The following is a 20,397-nucleotide window of genomic DNA, read 5'->3' as shown; positions in this document are numbered from 1 at the left end:
CAATCAATATTAAAGAATTTTATACGAAATTTATAAATTAAGTTTTAAGTTTATTAAAATTTGTACAAGCATAACCATCACACTTTCAATTTAAAAAATATACATCCAATCCATTCAGTGTTGCAAGATCTCATATCTCTAAGCTATTTACTGTAACATACTGGTAATCTTAATGATCAAGTATTTATAAATTGTTTATTTTTGTTGTTATTTTCTTAATGTTTTGACATTTCGTTTTGCAAATAACGATTAACGTTTTTTATTTAATCTTTATTCTGACACATTTTGTAAAAAAATTTATGGTTATAAATGTGCGCAAATGATTAATTATTAGTGTTATCAAAGTGCACACACATATATACATAATTCGGATGATATGCAATAATATAATATGATAGAATATAATTAAATTCATATCATTTACTTTACTTGTACCAATTTCCTTATACAATATATTTTCTTATACAATATCATTTCTGATTTTATTATTTTTTTTTCTCTCACGAACACGGAGAAAAAGTCTTCATTTGCATTAAAATTAAAATTATTGCAATAATTCTTAGGAATATTATACGAATCTTCATTATAAAAAATAATAAAGTAGTATTATGCAAAACAATTATAATATATTCTGTTAAACTAATTATGAACTGTTAGTGTTGTTACATATTGGAAATCCATATTTTTTATTTTTGCAAATCTTTTAAAATACTTACTATGTATATAGAATTCATAAATTAAATTATCAAATAATAAATTATATGACATATTGTACATGTATAATATCACACGATTTCACAATACCTATGTTTTACTAATTTGTAACAATTTTTCATCTGCTATCCATCGTATTTCTTACGGGATATATAATAATATATATGTATATTTAAAAAATATATCAATATTTTAATTATTTCAATATTTATGAGGAAATTCGTTCAGTAATCATGCACTCGTCATTTAAAACGGAAAGCTGTCATATATTTTTTTTCTCAATATATGTTGTCGATGTTGCGCCTGATCGGTGCGTTTCATAAGTGTACATTGTCGTTCACTTATTTTGAGATTCACTGGTGAATTCCCGGAAGAAGGACAGTTAAGTATGCAGCTCCTTTCCTATGTCCGCATTTTTTTTCTTTTTTTTCTTCTTTTCTTTTCTTTTTGTTATTTTTAGCTTTTTGACTAGGCACTCGTGAGAGTTTTACAAATACGGAGCTAGTGAGGGAGGCTAGTTGATGATAAATAGATGGATATTGACAGAATCGAGGTCCTACTTGCTGACTCTGGTGGCATTGGCTCACAATAGTAACTAATGGGTTTGGTGCAGAACCGTTGGTTTGGTGGCTTGAAAATGGTCACCAGTCTAATGTTACTCCGTCTCAGCTCTGCAGCTAAAAAAAATAAAAGATACTTCTTAAAACAAAGTTTTTATTATTATTAATTATTCTCAACTATTGTTTTTAATATAAAAATATTTATGCTTACGTTAGGAATGTAAGTGTGACACTTACAAAATATTTCATGCGACTCGCGTCCTTTATACTATACTAATTACAATTGTAATAATTGTTTTTATCTATGATTTATATGCGCTAATTTGTACGGTTCGAAAAAAGAAAAGAAAATTAATGCCCGTCGAATAAACACTTACTTTATTGTATATTAGTGAACTAACTTCAAAGGCAAATTATTCATTCTAAATGTAAAATTATGGGCCCTATACGGCTTTCATAAATTTTATTATTAAAATAAAATAAGCATTTAAAAATAAAATTATAACAAACCTGCTAATTCGCTCGAACATACAGATGACAAACGAAAATATTTTATTTCTCTCGTGGGCATGTGTATGTATTATTTAATTTTCATTTTACAGAAAACCCAATAAAAAGAAGTAAGTCACACGGTAATGAGTACTTGATAGGCGATCGGTTCTTATAAAAGCCCAAAGTATTTGACCGATTTCATTTGATATTTTTTAAATAGCGCATTTTTGTTAATTCAATATAAAGCTTAAACTAGGTATTGTTGTTTCTGCATTGATTTAATACGAAGCGTATGAGAGAAAAAAAACAACTAGGTTACAGCCCAAAGCGTGACATGCAAGAAAATGGATATTATACATTACACTTCTCATTTAATAATTATTATATTAAAATAATAATAATAATAATAATAATAATAATAATAATAACAACAACAACAACAACAACAACAACAACAACAACAACAACAACAACAACAACAACAACAACAACAACAACAACAACAACAACAACAACAACAACAACAACAACAACAACAACAACAACAACAACAACAACAACAACAACAACAACAACAACAACAACAACAACAACAACAACAACAACAACAACAACAACAACAACAACAACAACAACAACAACAACAACAACAACAACAACAACAACAACAACAACAACAACAACAACAACAACAACAACAACAACAACAACAACAACAACAACAACAACAACAACAACAACAACAACAACAACAACAACAACAACAACAACAACAACAACAACAACAACAACAACAACAACAACAACAACAACAACAACAACAACAACAACAACAACAACAACAACAACAACAACAACAACAACAACAACAACAACAACAACAACAACAACAACAACAACAACAACAACAACAACAACAACAACAACAACAACAACAACAACAACAACAACAACAACAACAACAACAACAACAACAACAACAACAACAACAACAACAACAACAACAACAACAACAACAACAACAACAACAACAACAACAACAACAACAACAACAACAACAACAACAACAACAACAACAACAACAAAAACAAATAAATAAAGTAATAACATCAGAAGAGTGGGAATATATAAATATATTCACAGAAAATTTATTCATATATTTTTATTTTTATAATAATCGTTGATTCTGTTGTATTTATTATTTCTCTGCGTGATTTACATGCTTATTTAGGAATTATGGCGTCATACACATTCAGCATACAGTAAGAAATTATTTTTACAATTTTTGTTATTTTGTTGAAAATAATTTTTTAATTCAAATTGAAAAAACAGATTTATTCGATATGAAATATATACAAAATTATCGTATACCTTTAATATTTATTTGTGTTTTCAGATTCATCGCTATTGCTGAAGATTGAATTTAAAGATATCACGTTGTCATCGAGACTTTTCAACGATGCTTTTCGTATCTGAAATTTAATACGTATAAATTTCACGACTTTTTAACTTCATTTACCCATTAAACATTAAATGCGTATATATAAAAGGGGAAATCAATTATTTTTATTTCTCATAATAATACAAATATTATTTATGTTTATCTAATAATAATTGATATGATGGTCGTAAAAATGTGCGGTGAATCTGGTATTTGCCACATGAAGTATTATTACACACTCGCAAACTTAACAAGTGTATACAAATGTAAAATAACACATAATTAAATAATTAACATTTAAGAGTTAATATAATAATTAGCTTTCTCACGATAATAAAAAGAATTATAATGAAAGATAAATATGATTTATCTGAATAGTATTTCTATATTTGTTAACTATATTTCGCAGTGATTAAAAAAATATTGGTATATTAATTTAACGATATTTATCTGTACTTTAAATACTTAGAAAATTGATTTTATTCTTGAAACTTTAAGTACCTTAAATTATAAAATATTATTATTAACGTTAATAATATTTTAAATATGAATTTTAAAAACTTTAGTTTTAGTAATCAATTGTCTGTAATTTTATTGTTTCTTCAAAGTTTAATCTAAAAATTCTAAGTTTATAGAGAATTTTTTTATAGATCACCTAATACTAATTCAGACTTAATTAGTATTTTTTGTAGATGGGACTACAAAAATAACATTAATCATGAATAATTTGTTTTCAAATAAATTGATTTTTCGAGCAATTAATAAAATTTACATTTTCATTACGATTATTTTTTAATATGTTCTGATATTTTTTTAAAAATAATTATGTTAAATGTAAAATTTTGAAGATTTCAGTTTTTGTGTTTTTTTTTTCTTTTTTTTTCTTTTAAGTAAATTACACATACTTTAAGAAAGTAAATAAGTCTGTATTACATTTTAAATAATTACAATGCATTTAAATTATTATTGTAATATAAGACTTGTTGCAATACATAATGTTATACTGATTAGATCACTCAATATGCTTTATGTCAAAGGCTATTTAAGACTTAACTAAAATACCACTAATACATTTAAGTAAAATGTTTCAAATGACTGATCATTAATTTACGTTAATAGCGATTATTAAAAGAGTCGCAATTAAATAATAAACATAAAAATAATAATAATAATAATTGACCAGGGTTATTACTAATAGGACGAACAAGAGGTAATTTGCAGTAAGCGTTAATATTCTACAATTCTTGTATATCTCATAAAATATTAACTTATTTTTTGTGAAAATCGAAATTCATCGAAAAAGTGTCATTTAGTATTCGATTAGGAATTTTTTTTTTTGTTTTTTATTTTTGTTTGTTTTTTTGTTTAATATGATTGTAATGATGAAAAATGACGTTAGTGAAAATCTACTTGGCCGATTATTTATAAAGTTTTCACTTAAAGTCTTATTTAAAGTAAACGCGATGCACACATTGAAAACACTTCAGCCTTTTCGGTAAACTTAAGATTAACTTTGATAAATATGATTGACAAGTCAATCAATGGTACGCAATTTATATCTCTATATAACGTAAAAGTAATATTTTTGTTATTTATTTTTGTTTTTGTTTTATTTATGAAAATTCACATAAGCGTTTCAAAGCTGGAAAGTGTTGAAGTTAGCGAAGCACCGCGCCACTTGAACGCCTCTCAGCTAGTCGCCACAACAGGGAAAGTTAATAGGAGGTAGGGCTTTAGTCGGTATTTGGCGAGTCAAGTATCTTAGCCGTGACCTTCTCTACATGCATGCTACCCGGTCGGGGCGGTTTGAATGTCGTAAAAGTCCTACTCAAGTGGAGGCTTACGGGCCGGGTGGGCGGGCAATTGTTACTCCCGGGCGAAACATCGCATTGCAACACAATATGAGGGTCGCGGTCGGTAGGTATGCGCTCGGTCTTAATCTCATTCAGACCGGTCACCGAGAAATTCGTCTGCAGTAAGGCCTTGTGGGCACTTTTGAGACTACCGTTCCGCGGTTTTGGGACACGTGCGCCCCTTACCAGCGTTGGACTTTTCGGTATGCCCAGTTTCCCGTTCGCCTTGATGACAATTTCCGTGTTCGTCATTTCGTTCTCGCTTTCGTCTTCCTCCTCTTCTTCCTCGTTCTGTTCCTCTTCCTCGAGCTCCGGCTCTTCTCTCAAGTCCTCCATTGACTGTAACAATAAAAGCAATTGCCGAAGGTAATCGATCGCATTAATATTAAAGATGCATCGAGGAGATGAAACAGTTTTCCATTGATCTATGTAATACGTGCATTAAATATTTTTACTATAAATTTTTTATCTCTAAATATCTATTAGACTTTTCAGCAACGTTTATTATACTGCACGATTAAAATTACTATTTTTTATCGTGAAAACATTTTCTATTTGAATGAACAATATCTATCTTTATTATTATTAATTTATTACAATATATATATATATATATATATATATATAGATAGATAGAGAGAGAGAGAGAGAGAGAGAGAGAGAGAGAGTCCATATTTATTCTACAACGTAAGTAAAGTAAACTTTTGTTACTAATTAAGTCTTTTTCATCTCCTATGGTAATTTTTCTGATTGACACTGTTAAGCTTTTATATTGAAATAAAAATTAAGTTTTATTTAAAAATTTCATTTTACAAGCTCATAATTTCAGAATATTGAATTTCAATATAAGAGCTTACGTCAATTTCACGACACACGTAGCATGAAGAAAGCGCGTGAAATCAAAAGCTTTTTAGACAAAGAAATTAGCTGTGAAATATGAACTGCGTTTTAAATCTTTAATACCAACGAAGAGAATATATGAATTTATAAATAAAAATGAGAAAATCACTATCGCTTCTGAAAATACTTTTGCTAAATAATATTATTATTTTCTTGCACCGATATAAGTACCATGAAAATTTATACGCACGCGCGTGCATTTATGTAGTAGATTTAGATATCTAGTTGTAAGAGTAGCTGCACTCGCTTAATAAATTATTTATTTAATTCGATGACGTGCAAATCAATTATTATGCGTACAAATTGACGATCGAATGAATGAACGAGTGTGTATGTATATTCTAATGAAATATATAAGAATATAATTTTAACGTATCGCTTATGTCCTTATATTCTTCTGTTATTTTATTCAAACTTTCTCTGATTTTAATGATTTATGTACAAAAAACATTTTCACATTCCAAATATTTTTATGGGACGGCATGATCGATAATATGGTAAAACTGACTGCACCAAATTTCATGATATTATCTAAATAGATGGTTTGAAGTATAAAAAAGATAAGCATTCAGTACGTAAGCAAAAGCAGAAGCCTTATAAGCTCAATATATGCATAAATACTGGCAACAAAAAAAAAGAAAAGTCTTTACAAATGGATTCGGTTTCGCAGGTTTAGAGACGAGGCCTGTATTTACCCCGAGCAGCTCCTTCTTTTCAGCTTCCTCCTCTGCTGTAACAAAATCAAGCGTATTACATTAATGTATTTTTAAATTGACAAGCGATATCGCAAAAATGTATAGCGCGATGTTTTTCTTTTGTTTCTTTGTTTTTTTCGTTTTATCACACAAGCGTGTCTCAAAAGTTATAAATTTCATTAATATCATTATTATGAAAAGGAATTCATTATTTATTAAACTCGGAGAGTTAAACAACTTGATTGGATTGTTTCAATTCGAATAGGCCGCGGACACGAAATACATAAATCCATTTTATCCTGTTGTAAAGTATTCGAATCCATATTTATCCGCGCTATTGTAACGCCATTGCAAATGCAATTATCTCTTTAAAGCGCAAGACTCATCAATTGCATGATTTAAAAGTACCCACCTTTACCGAGGCTCCTTCTGTCGTACAGTTGATCCATTTTGGGCTCCGAATTGGCCACGGGCTTGTACTCTTTTGAGTTGGAACCAGCCAATGTGACTTTACTCGCGTGTGTTCCATTGGGTCTCTTCTCCTCCGTGCCGTCAACGTTTTTGAAGCCGACGGTCTTGGGGGTGGAGCCGAGGGGCGCAGGGCCTGTGAGATCAGGCCCGTAGCCGGGCCAGCGCTGCGAGTTCGAGGTCGAGGAGCCCGAACGCGAACGTTGCTGCTGCTTTTGACGTTTCCGATCCTTGCGCGAGCGGCACCACAGGTGACCCAAGCAGCCGACAACAGCAAACGCCAGACAGACGAGTACGATGAAGATGTACGTGCCCGCACCCTGCTCCTCCTGTGTCGCGTCCGAATAATGGGACTTGTAGCGAATGCGCATCGGTGGATCCTCGCCCCAGGAGCGCTCGCGATTCTAAACATTTGAGACTTTAACGTGACAATCGAATTGGACTACGACGGTATTATTATCTCAATTAAACATTGGTTCAATGACAGTGGATAAATTTTAGAATTCTCGGTATCTTTATTACCACGCTGTCATTTTTCGGTGGCTCCAGTCCACGTGGTTGCGTGTGAAAGACGGCGCATTGTGCACTTCGTACTCCAGCCGGGACGGTTACTCGTACCGTCTCGCTTCCTTTTTTCGTAAATAACATGTACTCTTCGAGAGGTTTCATGCCAACACCACCATTCATCGAAATTACCACATCTGTAAAAGCGAGTTATGAAGTTTAAAATTTGCTTTATAAGTGGTTGGTAGCTCAACGATTTTCTACTCACTGCTTAGGCATCCCGTATAACCCTTATAGGCTCTGAATCTCTTGTCCGTCGTATTTAATCCGCCGAGTTGAATTTCCGTTGTTCCAGGACCATCGTCATCGTCGTCGTCTTCATCGTCTTCGTCCTCGCCCAAACTTAACGCTGGTATAGGCATTAATTGCACTTGTTCTCTGTCAATCTAAGTAAAGATAAATTTTATAAATATAGTATAATTATTCCACTGTTATGACGATGGTAAAAGGGTAGAAAAATCATCATTAACGACTAACCAATAATGTAGCGGTATTATTGTCTCTGACATAATAAATACTGTGACGGGCTCCATTTGAAAACGTTCTATCGTTAAGGCGTACACCAAAAGCCGAGCCTTCCCTGTCTTCCTCGAAAATAAGTTGGCCCTCCGATGTTAGGGCGACTAACAGATAATAGCTCCTTCTGAGTAGCAGATAATTTTTTATTGGATTTTATAAGCCAAAGCGTAAAGCATTAAGAATTTATCAAGAATCGTTTACTTATTTTCCGTTTGAAGAAGTAGAAGTGCCGATGTTCGTTGCCGATCGTTTGTTGAAAATGCCAATTGCACCTTTATACGATTAACTTCTCCATCTAAATTGAATTCTCGCTGTAAAACGCTCTCACCGCTAAAATCAGCACCCTTCTCTAAAGTCAAAGAGTTAAGATCAAAATGAAATAATGACTTAAAATTCGTCTAACTTTATGTTGTAATTTAATGTTTTTAAAATAGCAACGACATGGCTTAACAATTATAAGGACCAATACCGTCAGCACAGTGCTCCCCGAAGTAGGAAGTCAGCTCGCAATTACACGAAGCTTCCTGCTTGCCAAAATCCTCTGTACAAGTTCCTTGATTCTTACAAGGTACGGTGTCACACTTCATGTGACAGTTTGGCAATACGCCTTTACTACCTTCATGATTAGCTTCGCTGGCCAAATTTGGCAAATCCACAAGATATTCTCCTATCATGAGACCTCGAAGGCAGCCGATGTAACCCTGAATTAAATTCCCCTCAATTCCCACACGTAGAAGATTATCTGGATCAAATCCTCCTAAATTTACCTATAAAAGCAAATGTCATTTGTTGTAAATCAATAAACAAAACAAAAACAAAAAACAAAAAAAAATCAAGTATTGATTATAAAGTTAATTTATAACAAGTAAATTGACTAATAGAATTAAATAATAATATGACATTTAATAAGTATTAGTTTTGCTCAAGTTTTTATGGTGCCTGTGTTATTTTAATTTGACATTTCGGCTCTGCACTTCATTCTGAATAATCTTGCGGATATATAATTATAGCCTCGGCTTTCGTTTCTTCTATTATTGGTGGGGCAGCACGTGTGGCAACGGTAACGGAAAGAGAGCGGAGTAAGCGGAGAAAGCCGTCGTAAAAAAAAATAATAATTATGATTAAAGCGTTTCTACTCCTCCGGGATGTTCGAAAGATGAACAAATGATAGTCTTTGGAGCAAAAAAATTAGCGGGACGGTCAAAGGTCGGAAGTCAGAAGTCGTCCTTAGTAAAGAAAAATAATGAAGGTCGGACACCGCTGTGGAGGAGCCGTAACAATTTTTCTAGAAGCCGCATGTATAATTTTTATGACCATGCCACCGATACAAGCGAAGTATTTCATTTTCTGCTTTTTTCCTCGATTTACGTTTTTGAATCTTTGGCACAGCAAGTTTATATCGTCGCTTACTTAACCTACATTATTTTCGACATAAAACATCAGGAAAATCAATAAAATTCGTTATTTTAATAATAAAACGTTTCCACTGATATTTGACAGTGGAATATAGCCAATTGTATTAATTATGTATTGATTGCATGAACGCATAAATCATTAATATTTTCAATATTGGGGGTCGAAATTTACACGTTTTTTTTTTTTTTTTTTTTTTTACTAATTTATATAAATGCTTCGTTGCTTTTATCATGAAATACTTAAAAAAATAACTACCCAATGCCAATTTTTAATTATTAACTCTAATAGACTATATTTAATTAAATATTTCTAAAGATATAATTATGAATAATTAATACTTGGAAATAGTCAGTTGGAGGAGCTGGCGGACGTTGGGGAGCCAGAATCTCTTTCTCTGGATTGATCCATGGTTTGTTCGAGTAAGTATCCAGAAGATGAGGTACCGCATCAAGAGTGACATTCTGCTCGTTTACGTGCAATGTCGTTCTGTTTTCAGTCCGCACAATGGCGATTTGAACGGAAATTCCAGTATTAGCACCCGAGTATTCGACGCTAATGTTCTTAATCTCATTCCCGGCGTTGAATAAGTAAACGATACTCGTTCCATTAGATATGTACAAATGCACAAAATTATTTAAATGATCATTTGCATATAATATCAGCGAGTGCATGTCGTAAGTTCTTAAGTTTATGAGTATATTTTTCAACAACATACTCTTTAAAAGTGTTTTCTCTTCCTCCTCTTTACTCGAGCCAAAATAATTCTTTTTTAAAAAAGCTCCAGGTGATGTGAATGTCAAAGCTTTATTATTGATATCTATAACAATTAAATTAAATTTAAAACTATCATAATTATTAATTTTTTTTTTAAATAATAAACTTTTTTATTAGTAAAATGCTGTTAGTAAAAAACCTTTGATTTATTTTAACAAATTAATGCTCGTTATCAATTTAATTTACGCCATAAAAGTAATTGTATAAAATATCTTGGATTGAGATGATTTATAGTTATAAACAAGTACTTACTCGTTTCGCAGTAAGTTCCCAAGTGGGCCCATCTATTTTCACAGACGCATGTAAAGTTGCTCCACAGCTCGACGCATCGGGCATTATTTTGGCACTTATTCGGCTGACACGAGGGCTTACAGTCTTTGATAATTTCCGACAAGTGAACCGACATGTAACTATGAATATCAAGTATTTCACCATTTACCACTAAACCCCGGAAACAACCTATCAATCCTTGACTAACCGACGATGTTTTCAGATGCTCTCTAACAAATATAATAAAACAATTAAAAATGATGTTTTTAATTTCATATATATATATATATATTTTTTTTTCTACTTCTTTTACATTTACCAGAATATAAAGTTTTGCAATAGAATATTTGAAAATAATAAAATAAGTCTTACGCTGTGGCACCACCTATAAACATTGATCCTTCGAAAGGTCCGAATTCTTCCTCCGGAAGTAAGTCAACCATTTGAAAATCAGTATTTATCATGAATCTCACATGATAATCATTATAATCTATCCAAATTTTTTGCCACTCTCCATTATTCAGTTTTCTACGACTTTTTACTTCGAGCTCGCGAATCGTTCCAGTATTAAGGGTAAAATTAAACGTTAGTCGGTATTCAGAAGTAAGCGCGACCATAAATGACGGATAATTGCTTCGTATAGGTGGTTGATACAAAAGAATAGCTTTTTCTCCCGTTGTCCTAAAGCTAAAAGCAATATCCCCCTTCCGCCAGCCAGGAACTTCGATATAAGACTGTGATGTTGTAAACGTTACAACATATTTTTGCGTGTCTGCGAAAAATGACAATCTAAATTGAAAAAGCAAGGAGGAATGCTGTTGATGGAAGTATAAAGATTCACTTACTAGTTTCGACACATTCGAGAGGACCAAGTGTCATGCGACCCTGCGCATCTTCTTCAAGATCTCGTTGTTGAAGGAAAACCATTTCAGTAATTCCCAGCGATTCTGGAGTTTCGTAATATCCTTCATCCGACAGCCATTTGCCAGCTGATACATCGCAGTTGCAGCTGAGATTCGAATTCACGCAGGTTCTGTTGACTGTAAATAATGAAATATTTTATTATTGCTCAGCTACTAGCGGCAATATTTAAAATATTTATGATAAAATTAAATAGCAGAAAGCAATTGGCATTGCCAATTTTAATGAAGGGAATAAAAGTGAAAAATGAATCATATCCAATGGAATTTTTATAAGAAATGTCTCCGTGAAGCTAGATAATTTTAATATTATTTTATGTCCATTTTTACAACAGATCACGGAATAAAGATTTGAAATATGTGTTATTACCTCCGCAAGGACAGGAGCCCCGATTCACATTTCCAATGTAATCCACGGTGGTTCCTTTAGAGCTGGAAAACCACGTGGCACTATGGAGTTCTAAAGGAGCTTTGTAGCAATCATATTTCACATATTGACTACAATATAGAGAATGTGAAATCAATTCCTGTAGCATTTCCGCTGTAAATTGTATATAGCTAATACTGAAGGAAAAGTCGGATTCAGTTATTGAGCGAACATCAACTTGAGACGGTAAATTGTGTTCAACAATTGTTTTTGTAGAATCTTCGATTGATTGAAATTCACATTTAACTAAAGCCGGCGGAAATCTACCATTGCCATCTATATCAATTCTATATACATCATCTTTAGTGTAACCCAACAGGGCTAATTCCTCGCATGTCTTTCTATACTGAGCTGTGAATAAATTAATAATTCTATCTTTGTTACGGCTTATAATTGTTACGGCTAAAATATTATACAATTCAATTGTGATTTTTTGTCTATTGAAAGTACAAAGTCAAAAATATTTACTTCATTTTTTTATCTTACAGTAATTTAAAAAGCACTACAACGTCATGATAAGATTAAAGAAGTTTTACCGGAAAAGAAAGAATAATAAATTAACATTTTATTGTAAAAAATAGATTTCTTACCAAAATGACAATTCTTGCCAATATAGCCAGTATCTGTACAGTCGCATGTAATTCTGTCTTCCTTTACAGAACATTTGCCTCCATGTTCACAGGTATTGGGTCGCTTACATGGATCGACGAATTTACAATTATCAAGAGCAACTTCTCCAACTACTCTCTCAGTATTAATAATATATCTTGGTTCAATCCTCTGATTATTTACAGAAATTTCTCTCATGCATCCAACTAAACCTGATAAGAATTAAAATTTTTTTTTTAATAATAATTATTCTTTAACATATCTGATTTTTAAAAATTGTTTATATAATTCATATATATGTATATATTAGTTTATAAAGAAAAAAAAATGTATGTACTCTTTTATGTACAAAGATCGTTACGTTTAATCTCGCTTTGATGCATTAAAATATTAACAGATGTCCATAAAGTTATTATTAGGACTATCAAATTTACCAGCATTCCCTTTTCCACTTCCAATGATAACTCGATCTCCGAGTTCTAAATTCATTTGAAAAAGTTTGCTTTGCTTATTTCGATAATCTACTAAAATACTTAATTGTTCCTTTGTATAATTAAGTTCTACGGCATGCCACGATGTGTTTGCTGGAAATTTAACAGCAACCGTGACCGTGACGTTTTCACGCAATACAGGAAGTAGATGAAAGCGTATTTCGTCGTTGACTACCCGCAACTGAGAAAAATAAAATATAAGTTATTTTTAAATTATAACAAGTACACAATATCTAATATGTACTTTGATGTTTATATTTTGTGATTTAAAAGTTAATATTTTTTACTTAACAAAAATTTGAATAATTTATTAGTTAATAGACTAAAAAGATAGGAATTAATTATCTATATTTTTAAAAGCCAATGTCGACTGATTAATGTTGAAATAATGTTAATGGTCTGTATGATGTGAGGAGGATAATGTACAAGAGCGAAACGAATGAATTTTATATTAAAACGTATTGTATATTGTAAGAATTTAAGAGAAATATGTACACGAATAATAGAGTTAGTAAGCATACCGAAGAAAGTATTCGGTCAGTTATTCTTTGTATAAACAAGTGCATCAATTGGGAAATTTTTTTTTTAAATATGTAATAATAAAGCAGTTTAAAATACCTCCCAATATCCAGGACCGTTTTCACTTATAATATCACCAGAAGCAACGACTGCTATAGGTTTGGAGCTTTTAAAATCAAAATTCAATTTTAACGATTCGGTATTATTTATTGGCCACCAAATATGACTTCCAGCGAAAGGATAAGTTATCGGGATCACTTCAACATCATCTTCATAATACTCAGGCTCAAGGACTCCAATATAATGAACCATTGGGTTCGAACGTTTCAATTCATAAATAATTGACTTATCATTAAAGAATACATACTTTAATGAACCTAAAATTTTTATTATAAATTAATACCTACGTTTAATAAAAAATAGTGTTCATACATTTAATTAAATTTTAGTTATTAAGCTTAAACATTGTCTATAATTTAAACATTTTTCACAGTAATGTGCATAATTAGTGATCTAAATAAATTGATTCTAAATATTTAATTGAATCTAAATAGTTTCTATAAATATTGTAAATAATTTATATGAAAGGCCTGCTACGGCGAACAGCATGCGTAAATATTTTTTAGATATTCTTTTACAAATTTTTTCCAAACAAAAATCAAATTATTATATAATCTACAATTTTAACTTAAGATGGAGTTGCGCGCTAAGCTGCGCGTTAAGTTACATAACATTTTGAAAAGGAAACGCACCTGCAAAATTATTATTAGAAACAAGACCCTTTTTTTTGTGCAGCTCCGGTCCACCGCCGATATAAATCTCAGGGTCGATAATCATATTGTAATTGTCACCAGGTATCTCGAGCACTTTCACATCATCGTTCAAGCTGATGTAGACGAGTGATACATTATGATAAATGGTAAGATTGTTCCAATAGTTCATGGCGATGTGATAGCCAAGAGTAGTACGGATCCTCGAGTCGTGGCCGAAATCTAATTCGACGACTACGGTGCCGTTTAGAATCGATGCTGCAACGTAATGAGCCGTCCCGTCTATTTCGCCTGAGGCATAAAAAAGTGCCGAATCGTCCCATTTCGTCTGTGAACAAGTTTCAGACGCTCATTTTCTAATATTAAACAGCGAGCATATACTTTATTTATCTATTTTTGTTTGTTTGTTAATGTCATTCACGTGCTCGCTATTGAAAAAATGGAAGAATTTTTAATCTTAGAAACTTGCCTCATCTTTAAATATATCCTGATAAAAAATTGAGAAATTGGCTTTTCCTAATATTACTATGTTTTATTTTGGTATTAAAGCGTTAAATTTGATGGAAACAATATTATTATATAATCAGGAATTGTTTCAAAAATTAATTTTTTATTCATTATATCGCTTTTCATATTGATAGTCACAATTCATAATTGTATATTTGTATATTCATGGGTAGATAATGTATAAGCATGGAGAAGAAAATGGCCAATATTAAATATAAAAATGGTTTAGTTATGGCAAAATAAATGTTTTAAATATTGTTAGTATATCTATTCAATTTACTAAGATTTTATATTAATATACCGCAAAAGTATTTAAGCTATTTTAAATATTTTATTATTTTACTCGTAATTTCAGTAGCAGGTGTTTATCGTCTTGAACATAAATGTCATTGTATCTCGAATATGATACAATCTGTTCTTATATTAAATACGAGACACATTTTTTGGAATAACTAGAGATCGGATTCACATTCCATGAAAAGCAAAAAGAGTCAGCAAAACAATAAGTGTCGACCACTTGCATGTACACGAGACTGCGCTTTATCTGCTAATGATAACACCATTTTCTCAACGACTAATTTGAATTGTATGCATTATTAAATCTATTTGCATATAACTTATTTAAAATTCATAAATTTTATAACATTATCGACTAATCATTTATTACAAAATATTATTAGTATTGCAAATAATTTTTCTACAATTTGAGATAAAAATAACACATAAAATTTTCTCTACCTTGAATGCAAGACTAATCCTATTGACTGAGGAATGAACGCGATCCTTCCAATCGTAAACGCGAAAAGACACGTAGGACGAGCCACGAAACGTCAATATGGTAGCAGCTGAAATTAATTAACAATAATTGATATTTTTCTCTCCATTGGGCTAATAATTAAGGCGAAATTATTAATAAGGCATACTTACTGTAAACATCGCACCTTTCCCCCTCGTATTTCGTTCCGAAGCAATCGCATGTTAAACTGTTATAATGATTAACGCATTGGCTGCCCAAAAAACACAGATTTTCCCTTGTCCTGCATCTGGTAAAGTGATTTCAATAATATTGAATGGCATTAAGCTTATTAAGTATACATATGACATCATTATATAAGAAATGATTTATTATTTACGGTGCTTTTTGTATAAACATTAAATGACACGTTAACCGCTAAATCGTAAACTCAGTACCGTGAAATACTTGGCAATAAATTAAGTGAAACTTACTGTTTTTAAACGATTTGTATTATATTGATATTTGCAAATTACGTATATTAATTATTTCTTTGCAATATTTTTTATTAATGTATAAAAGCTATATATATATAAAGTTAAACTAACGGGCTCAATTTTATAACGTAATAGCTCTACGAAATATTTATAATTTTACACGTATAAATTAGTTTTAAATAATGAAATTGCTTTAAATAATTATGAATGAAAAAATTAATGAAAATTTGGGTTAATTAGTTATAAAAATAGTTACTTGTCGATGCAGCCTTCTTTAACGTTCTCATGTTTCGTAGCGATAAGAGGTCGAATGGGAAGAAGATCACTGGCCGACTTCCCTGAACTCAGTACCATATCTCTTATGCAGCCAACGAATGATTCAATAATGTATTTAACACCGTGTAACCGTTCCTCGGAGCTTAATCCTAAATTAATATGAAATAATTTCTCAAATGCATAGTACGATGAAATGGTAAATTAATAATAGTCAGTACGGGGCTGAGATTATTTTACTCAATTTTTTTTTCTACCCCGGTAGTGCTTACACATAAACATACGAATTAAAAAATAATTACATTGATTTCTCATGCTAAAATCTAAGGCAAATAAGATGAAATTACGTTTATATTGGAAATCAAATGATCATAAACAAAATGATCAAATTCAGAATAATTATCGAGAAAGATAAAAAGAAAGAAAAAAAGTAGAAGTAAATTGTGTAGTTACAATTTATATTGTAATAAATGTATTACAATTTTTATTAAGATTAAACAACATTTACTCTTCTCGTTCATTCATCATGTAAGAAATTAATTTTTTCATTTTAAGTTTTTACTTTATATTGCACACGCGCACACTGTATATTATTGAAATTACTATAGAATACTGAAAATTTTAAATAAAATTGTTGCGGGGACAAATTTAATGGCAGTATTGAAATTTTAAATTGATCGATATATTTATTTTTTATTGGTAAAATTTTCTAAAGAAGTTCTACAAAAATATAGATAAATATTAATCAAAAGTATTTCTAGGAATTTCAGTATTGTAATATCTCGACAAAAATGATGCGATGTGAAAATATTTATACGAAATAAATTTTATAATTATATTAAATATTATTGTTTTATTATTTGATAGTTCGTTATATGTTATCGAATATTAAGTGCCCCAAACATAACTTGGATATTACGAAAATATAACAGAAAGGTTTCTTTTGTTAATGTAAAGGTAAGGAGATTTTAGTAAAAATGTTCGTTAAACATAATTTGGTTAAGAAGAAAAAAAAGAAGAAATTTCGGTCGAACCTCCGATTAAAACGACAGAAGCGAGCTCCTCGGAGACTCCATAATTAACGATGTGCTCGAGGACTTCGACGCTGGTTTCGGCCTGTTTATCGTCGACCCGGGCGATGAGTTTGGCCCCGTGCACGTCGATTCTCACAAGAACGCTGTGCCACTCGTCCCGGTTAAGGCCCTCGCCAACGGTCAGACTCGTTGAATTCTTACCGAACACATGAACGACCTTAAGTTGCCCTTTCTCCACGATCACGTAGAGGGCGTAGGGCTCGAGCCGCTCCGGGCGGTCTTTCACGCTATGGTAAACTAGGAGTCCGTGTGGCAGCTTCGTTCGGAATTTAAATGATATTTCACGACATAGCCTGCTCATAATGAATTTTTACATACTCACATTTATTACATTTATTACATTTTATATTTGTGATGTACGAGTTTCTTTATGAACTCGTAGTATATATATCTTTTTTTTTTTTTTTTTTTTTTTTTTTTTTTTTACGAAAGACATAATGCACTTAAAGCAATATCTTGTGGTGTATTAACTAATTAGTTCCAATGTTATTAATGTATCTTTACCGGTACAGCACAATTTTAAACAATATCTCATAAACCAAGGCAAATGTAATTGACGTCTACGAAATTATTTATTTATTTTCAGAGATTTTAATTCCATTGCAGTGGACAATAAGAAGCATAAAAGTAACTGTGAAACCGAGTGATGATTACATTAGTTTTATGTATATCATGCGCCATAATAAACAATAGCGATTTGATTAAACATATGTATGATGATTAACAGGCTACAAACCTTAATTGGAAAGTTTTTATTCCAGGGCCATCTAATTGAATGAAAGTGTTACTTTGCGCAAACATAAAGGTTTTCTCGTAGCCAGATTCCATAAAAGTTAATTCCTGGCAAAAAAATATGATACCTAAGTCATATGCATAGAAATCAAATCTTTTAGAATAAGTTAATGAAAGATTTTATAAACTATTATCGTTGTTTGTTATAATTATTTGCTGTTGTTTTATTTAATTACTGGATATTAAAAATTTAACGTGCTAAGTACCTTTCCTCTCTTATGTCTAGGTACCGGTGGTCTCGTTGGTTTTGTTGGACTGTAAGTGGGCATGACCGTGGTGACGGTCGTCGTTGGTGTCGTACTCGCAACCGTCGCACTGGTTGTAACAAAAACACTGCCCTTTGTCACCATGTATGGCGGTAGAGTATCTTTAATCATTTAATCAACAATAAGAAGTTGCATTGCATAAATTTTATTTTTTATTTTGTTTTACAAGCATTTACACAATTATCAATGAAAGCATTTAGTTTTCTAATTAATATTAAAAAAGATTAGTAAAAAGAAGCGTGAAGCGAGAAGGAAAAGAAAATACTTCAAGATAATGGTCGTTGAATATAGGGAGGCAGGAGAGAAATGGTTGTTATAATCTCTGGATATGTTGATCGGAGCTTTTCTACTACTTTGGGGAATCGAGCGAAAGCGCGTTTACGTACGATTGGGCCCGCCGATGCAGTAATGTAGGCATTCCTCTTCGGTGTTGAATCTATTATCGTTGCCCAAGCAGCCGCCGTAGACGAAGGTGTGACATTTGTCCTCGGTTTTGTTGAAGGACCACTTGTGCACATAGTTCTTGCAAGGTCCGTGTTCGGTTTTTACGAAGCAGCGATCTGGAAGATCACGCCGTGTCGTCGCCGTGGTCGTTGTGGTTGTCGCGGTGGTCGCCGTCCCCGTCGTCGTCGGCGTCGTCGTTGCCGTCGTAGTCGTCGTAGTCATCGTCGTAGTTGGCGTCTTCGGCGTCGTTGTCGGGGTTGTCGGTCGCGGAGCAAAACTCGAGGCCTGCATCGTCTCCTCCGGCAACTCTTCGGACAGACTCGCGAAGCATCTTATCGCGTTCAACAGCAGGATCACGAGGATCCCTTTTGGGCAGATCGCCATTCTTCCTCATTCGCTTAGGGGTTGTCAGGGAAGACTTGAGAGGTGATTCGTAACCTGCAAGACGTACAATATCCGGTGATAGGAAGATATACGAGATTGCTGCTCGAATTTATTATCAGTCATTATTTAATAAGAAATTAGTTATCTTTAAGAATTAGTTTTCCCACATCATGAGGTTTGATTTTAATTTCTAGGTAATAATTAATATTGTGATAATAAACAAGTCTAATCGACTGTTATTCATTATTGTTTATTAAAATTAACTGAAAATATTTAATAGTTATGAAATTATTTTGTATCTAGTGGAACTTTTAATTGAATTATATACTTAATATATTTGTTCCGTTCTTGATAAATACAATATACTTAATGTCTTAAAATTATGACTTTTACGAAGAATATTCATGTTCTATTCGATGACTTTAAAAGTTTCTTTTTCGTAGATTTATATTCACGAATATTTTATATTAATACATAATATTGTATATTATTGCTGAATTAGTATGCATTATATTTGTATAGTTATAAATAGATAAACTAAGATTTAAAGTAGATTTCTAAAATTTATGAAGAAAAAAGTTTATTAGAATAGTAAAGAAGCAAAAACGATTGTGCAGAAAAATTGAAAACTTTTGACAAATTCATATTAGTATTCAAATTTATAAAATTTAAATATATATATATATATATATATATATATAAACAAGTACGTTGCCATATTATACGACATAGACTTTGTGGCTGAATAAATATCCATTATTGGACTTAAATAAACAGTAGATTATACATGTTGGACAAATATACGACAAATATTCGACAAGTATTAAGAGATTCTAAAGCCTACTATAAATGTAATACTAACAGATAAATAATTTTTTGTGACATTCTACATGTACTTATATTCACAATTATGTATCGAATTTTGATAAATAAATAAGCTATTAGCTTATAAATAACTAAAAACATATAAATTTTTACGTTGAATCAACTTTGTTGTAGATCGAA

At 31.6% G+C, this 20,397-nt stretch overlaps 1 protein-coding gene across 1 annotated transcript; it reads right to left on the bottom strand.

Annotated features, from left to right (window-relative positions):
* Positions 1–4,348: 4,348 nt before the first annotated feature.
* axo (axotactin) lies at positions 4,349–19,392 on the bottom strand. The gene is made up of 24 exons (XM_011503402.1): positions 18,951–19,392; positions 18,505–18,665; positions 18,243–18,346; positions 17,447–17,799; positions 16,396–16,564; positions 15,837–15,952; positions 15,648–15,754; positions 14,385–14,730; positions 13,732–14,009; positions 13,057–13,294; positions 12,604–12,834; positions 11,957–12,364; positions 11,512–11,706; positions 11,039–11,438; positions 10,649–10,896; positions 9,961–10,439; positions 8,676–8,973; positions 8,408–8,555; positions 8,165–8,330; positions 7,896–8,073; positions 7,646–7,824; positions 7,068–7,527; positions 6,611–6,690; positions 4,349–5,399 (listed from the first exon to the last, which is right to left on the bottom strand). The coding sequence occupies exons 1-24, from the start codon at positions 19,390–19,392 to the stop codon at positions 4,941–4,943; spliced, it is 6,243 nt and encodes a 2,080-aa protein (XP_011501704.1). The 3' UTR covers positions 4,349–4,940.
* Positions 19,393–20,397: the final 1,005 nt, after the last annotated feature.

Source organism: Ceratosolen solmsi, unplaced genomic scaffold, assembly GCF_000503995.2.
Source record: "Ceratosolen solmsi marchali unplaced genomic scaffold, CerSol_1.0 scaffold63, whole genome shotgun sequence".
In the NCBI taxonomy this organism is placed as follows: Eukaryota; Metazoa; Arthropoda; class Insecta; order Hymenoptera; family Agaonidae; genus Ceratosolen; species Ceratosolen solmsi.
This window is presented reverse-complemented; position numbering and strand designations above follow the sequence as displayed.

What these genes read in the sequence shown, in the direction of transcription:
- axo (XM_011503402.1), bottom strand. Translation starts at nt 19,392, where the DNA reads ATGGCGATCTGCCCAAAAGGGATCCTCGTGATCCTGCTGTTGAACGCG. An exon ending in CTCCAACTGACTATTTCCAA is followed by an intron (nt 8,974 to 9,960) that starts GTATTAATTATT and finishes TTGCTTTTATAG; the next exon opens with GTAAATTTAGGAGGATTTGA. An exon ending in CAGAAGGAGCCTCGGTAAAG is followed by an intron (nt 6,691 to 7,067) that starts GTGGGTACTTTT and finishes ATTTTGTTACAG; the next exon opens with CAGAGGAGGAAGCTGAAAAG.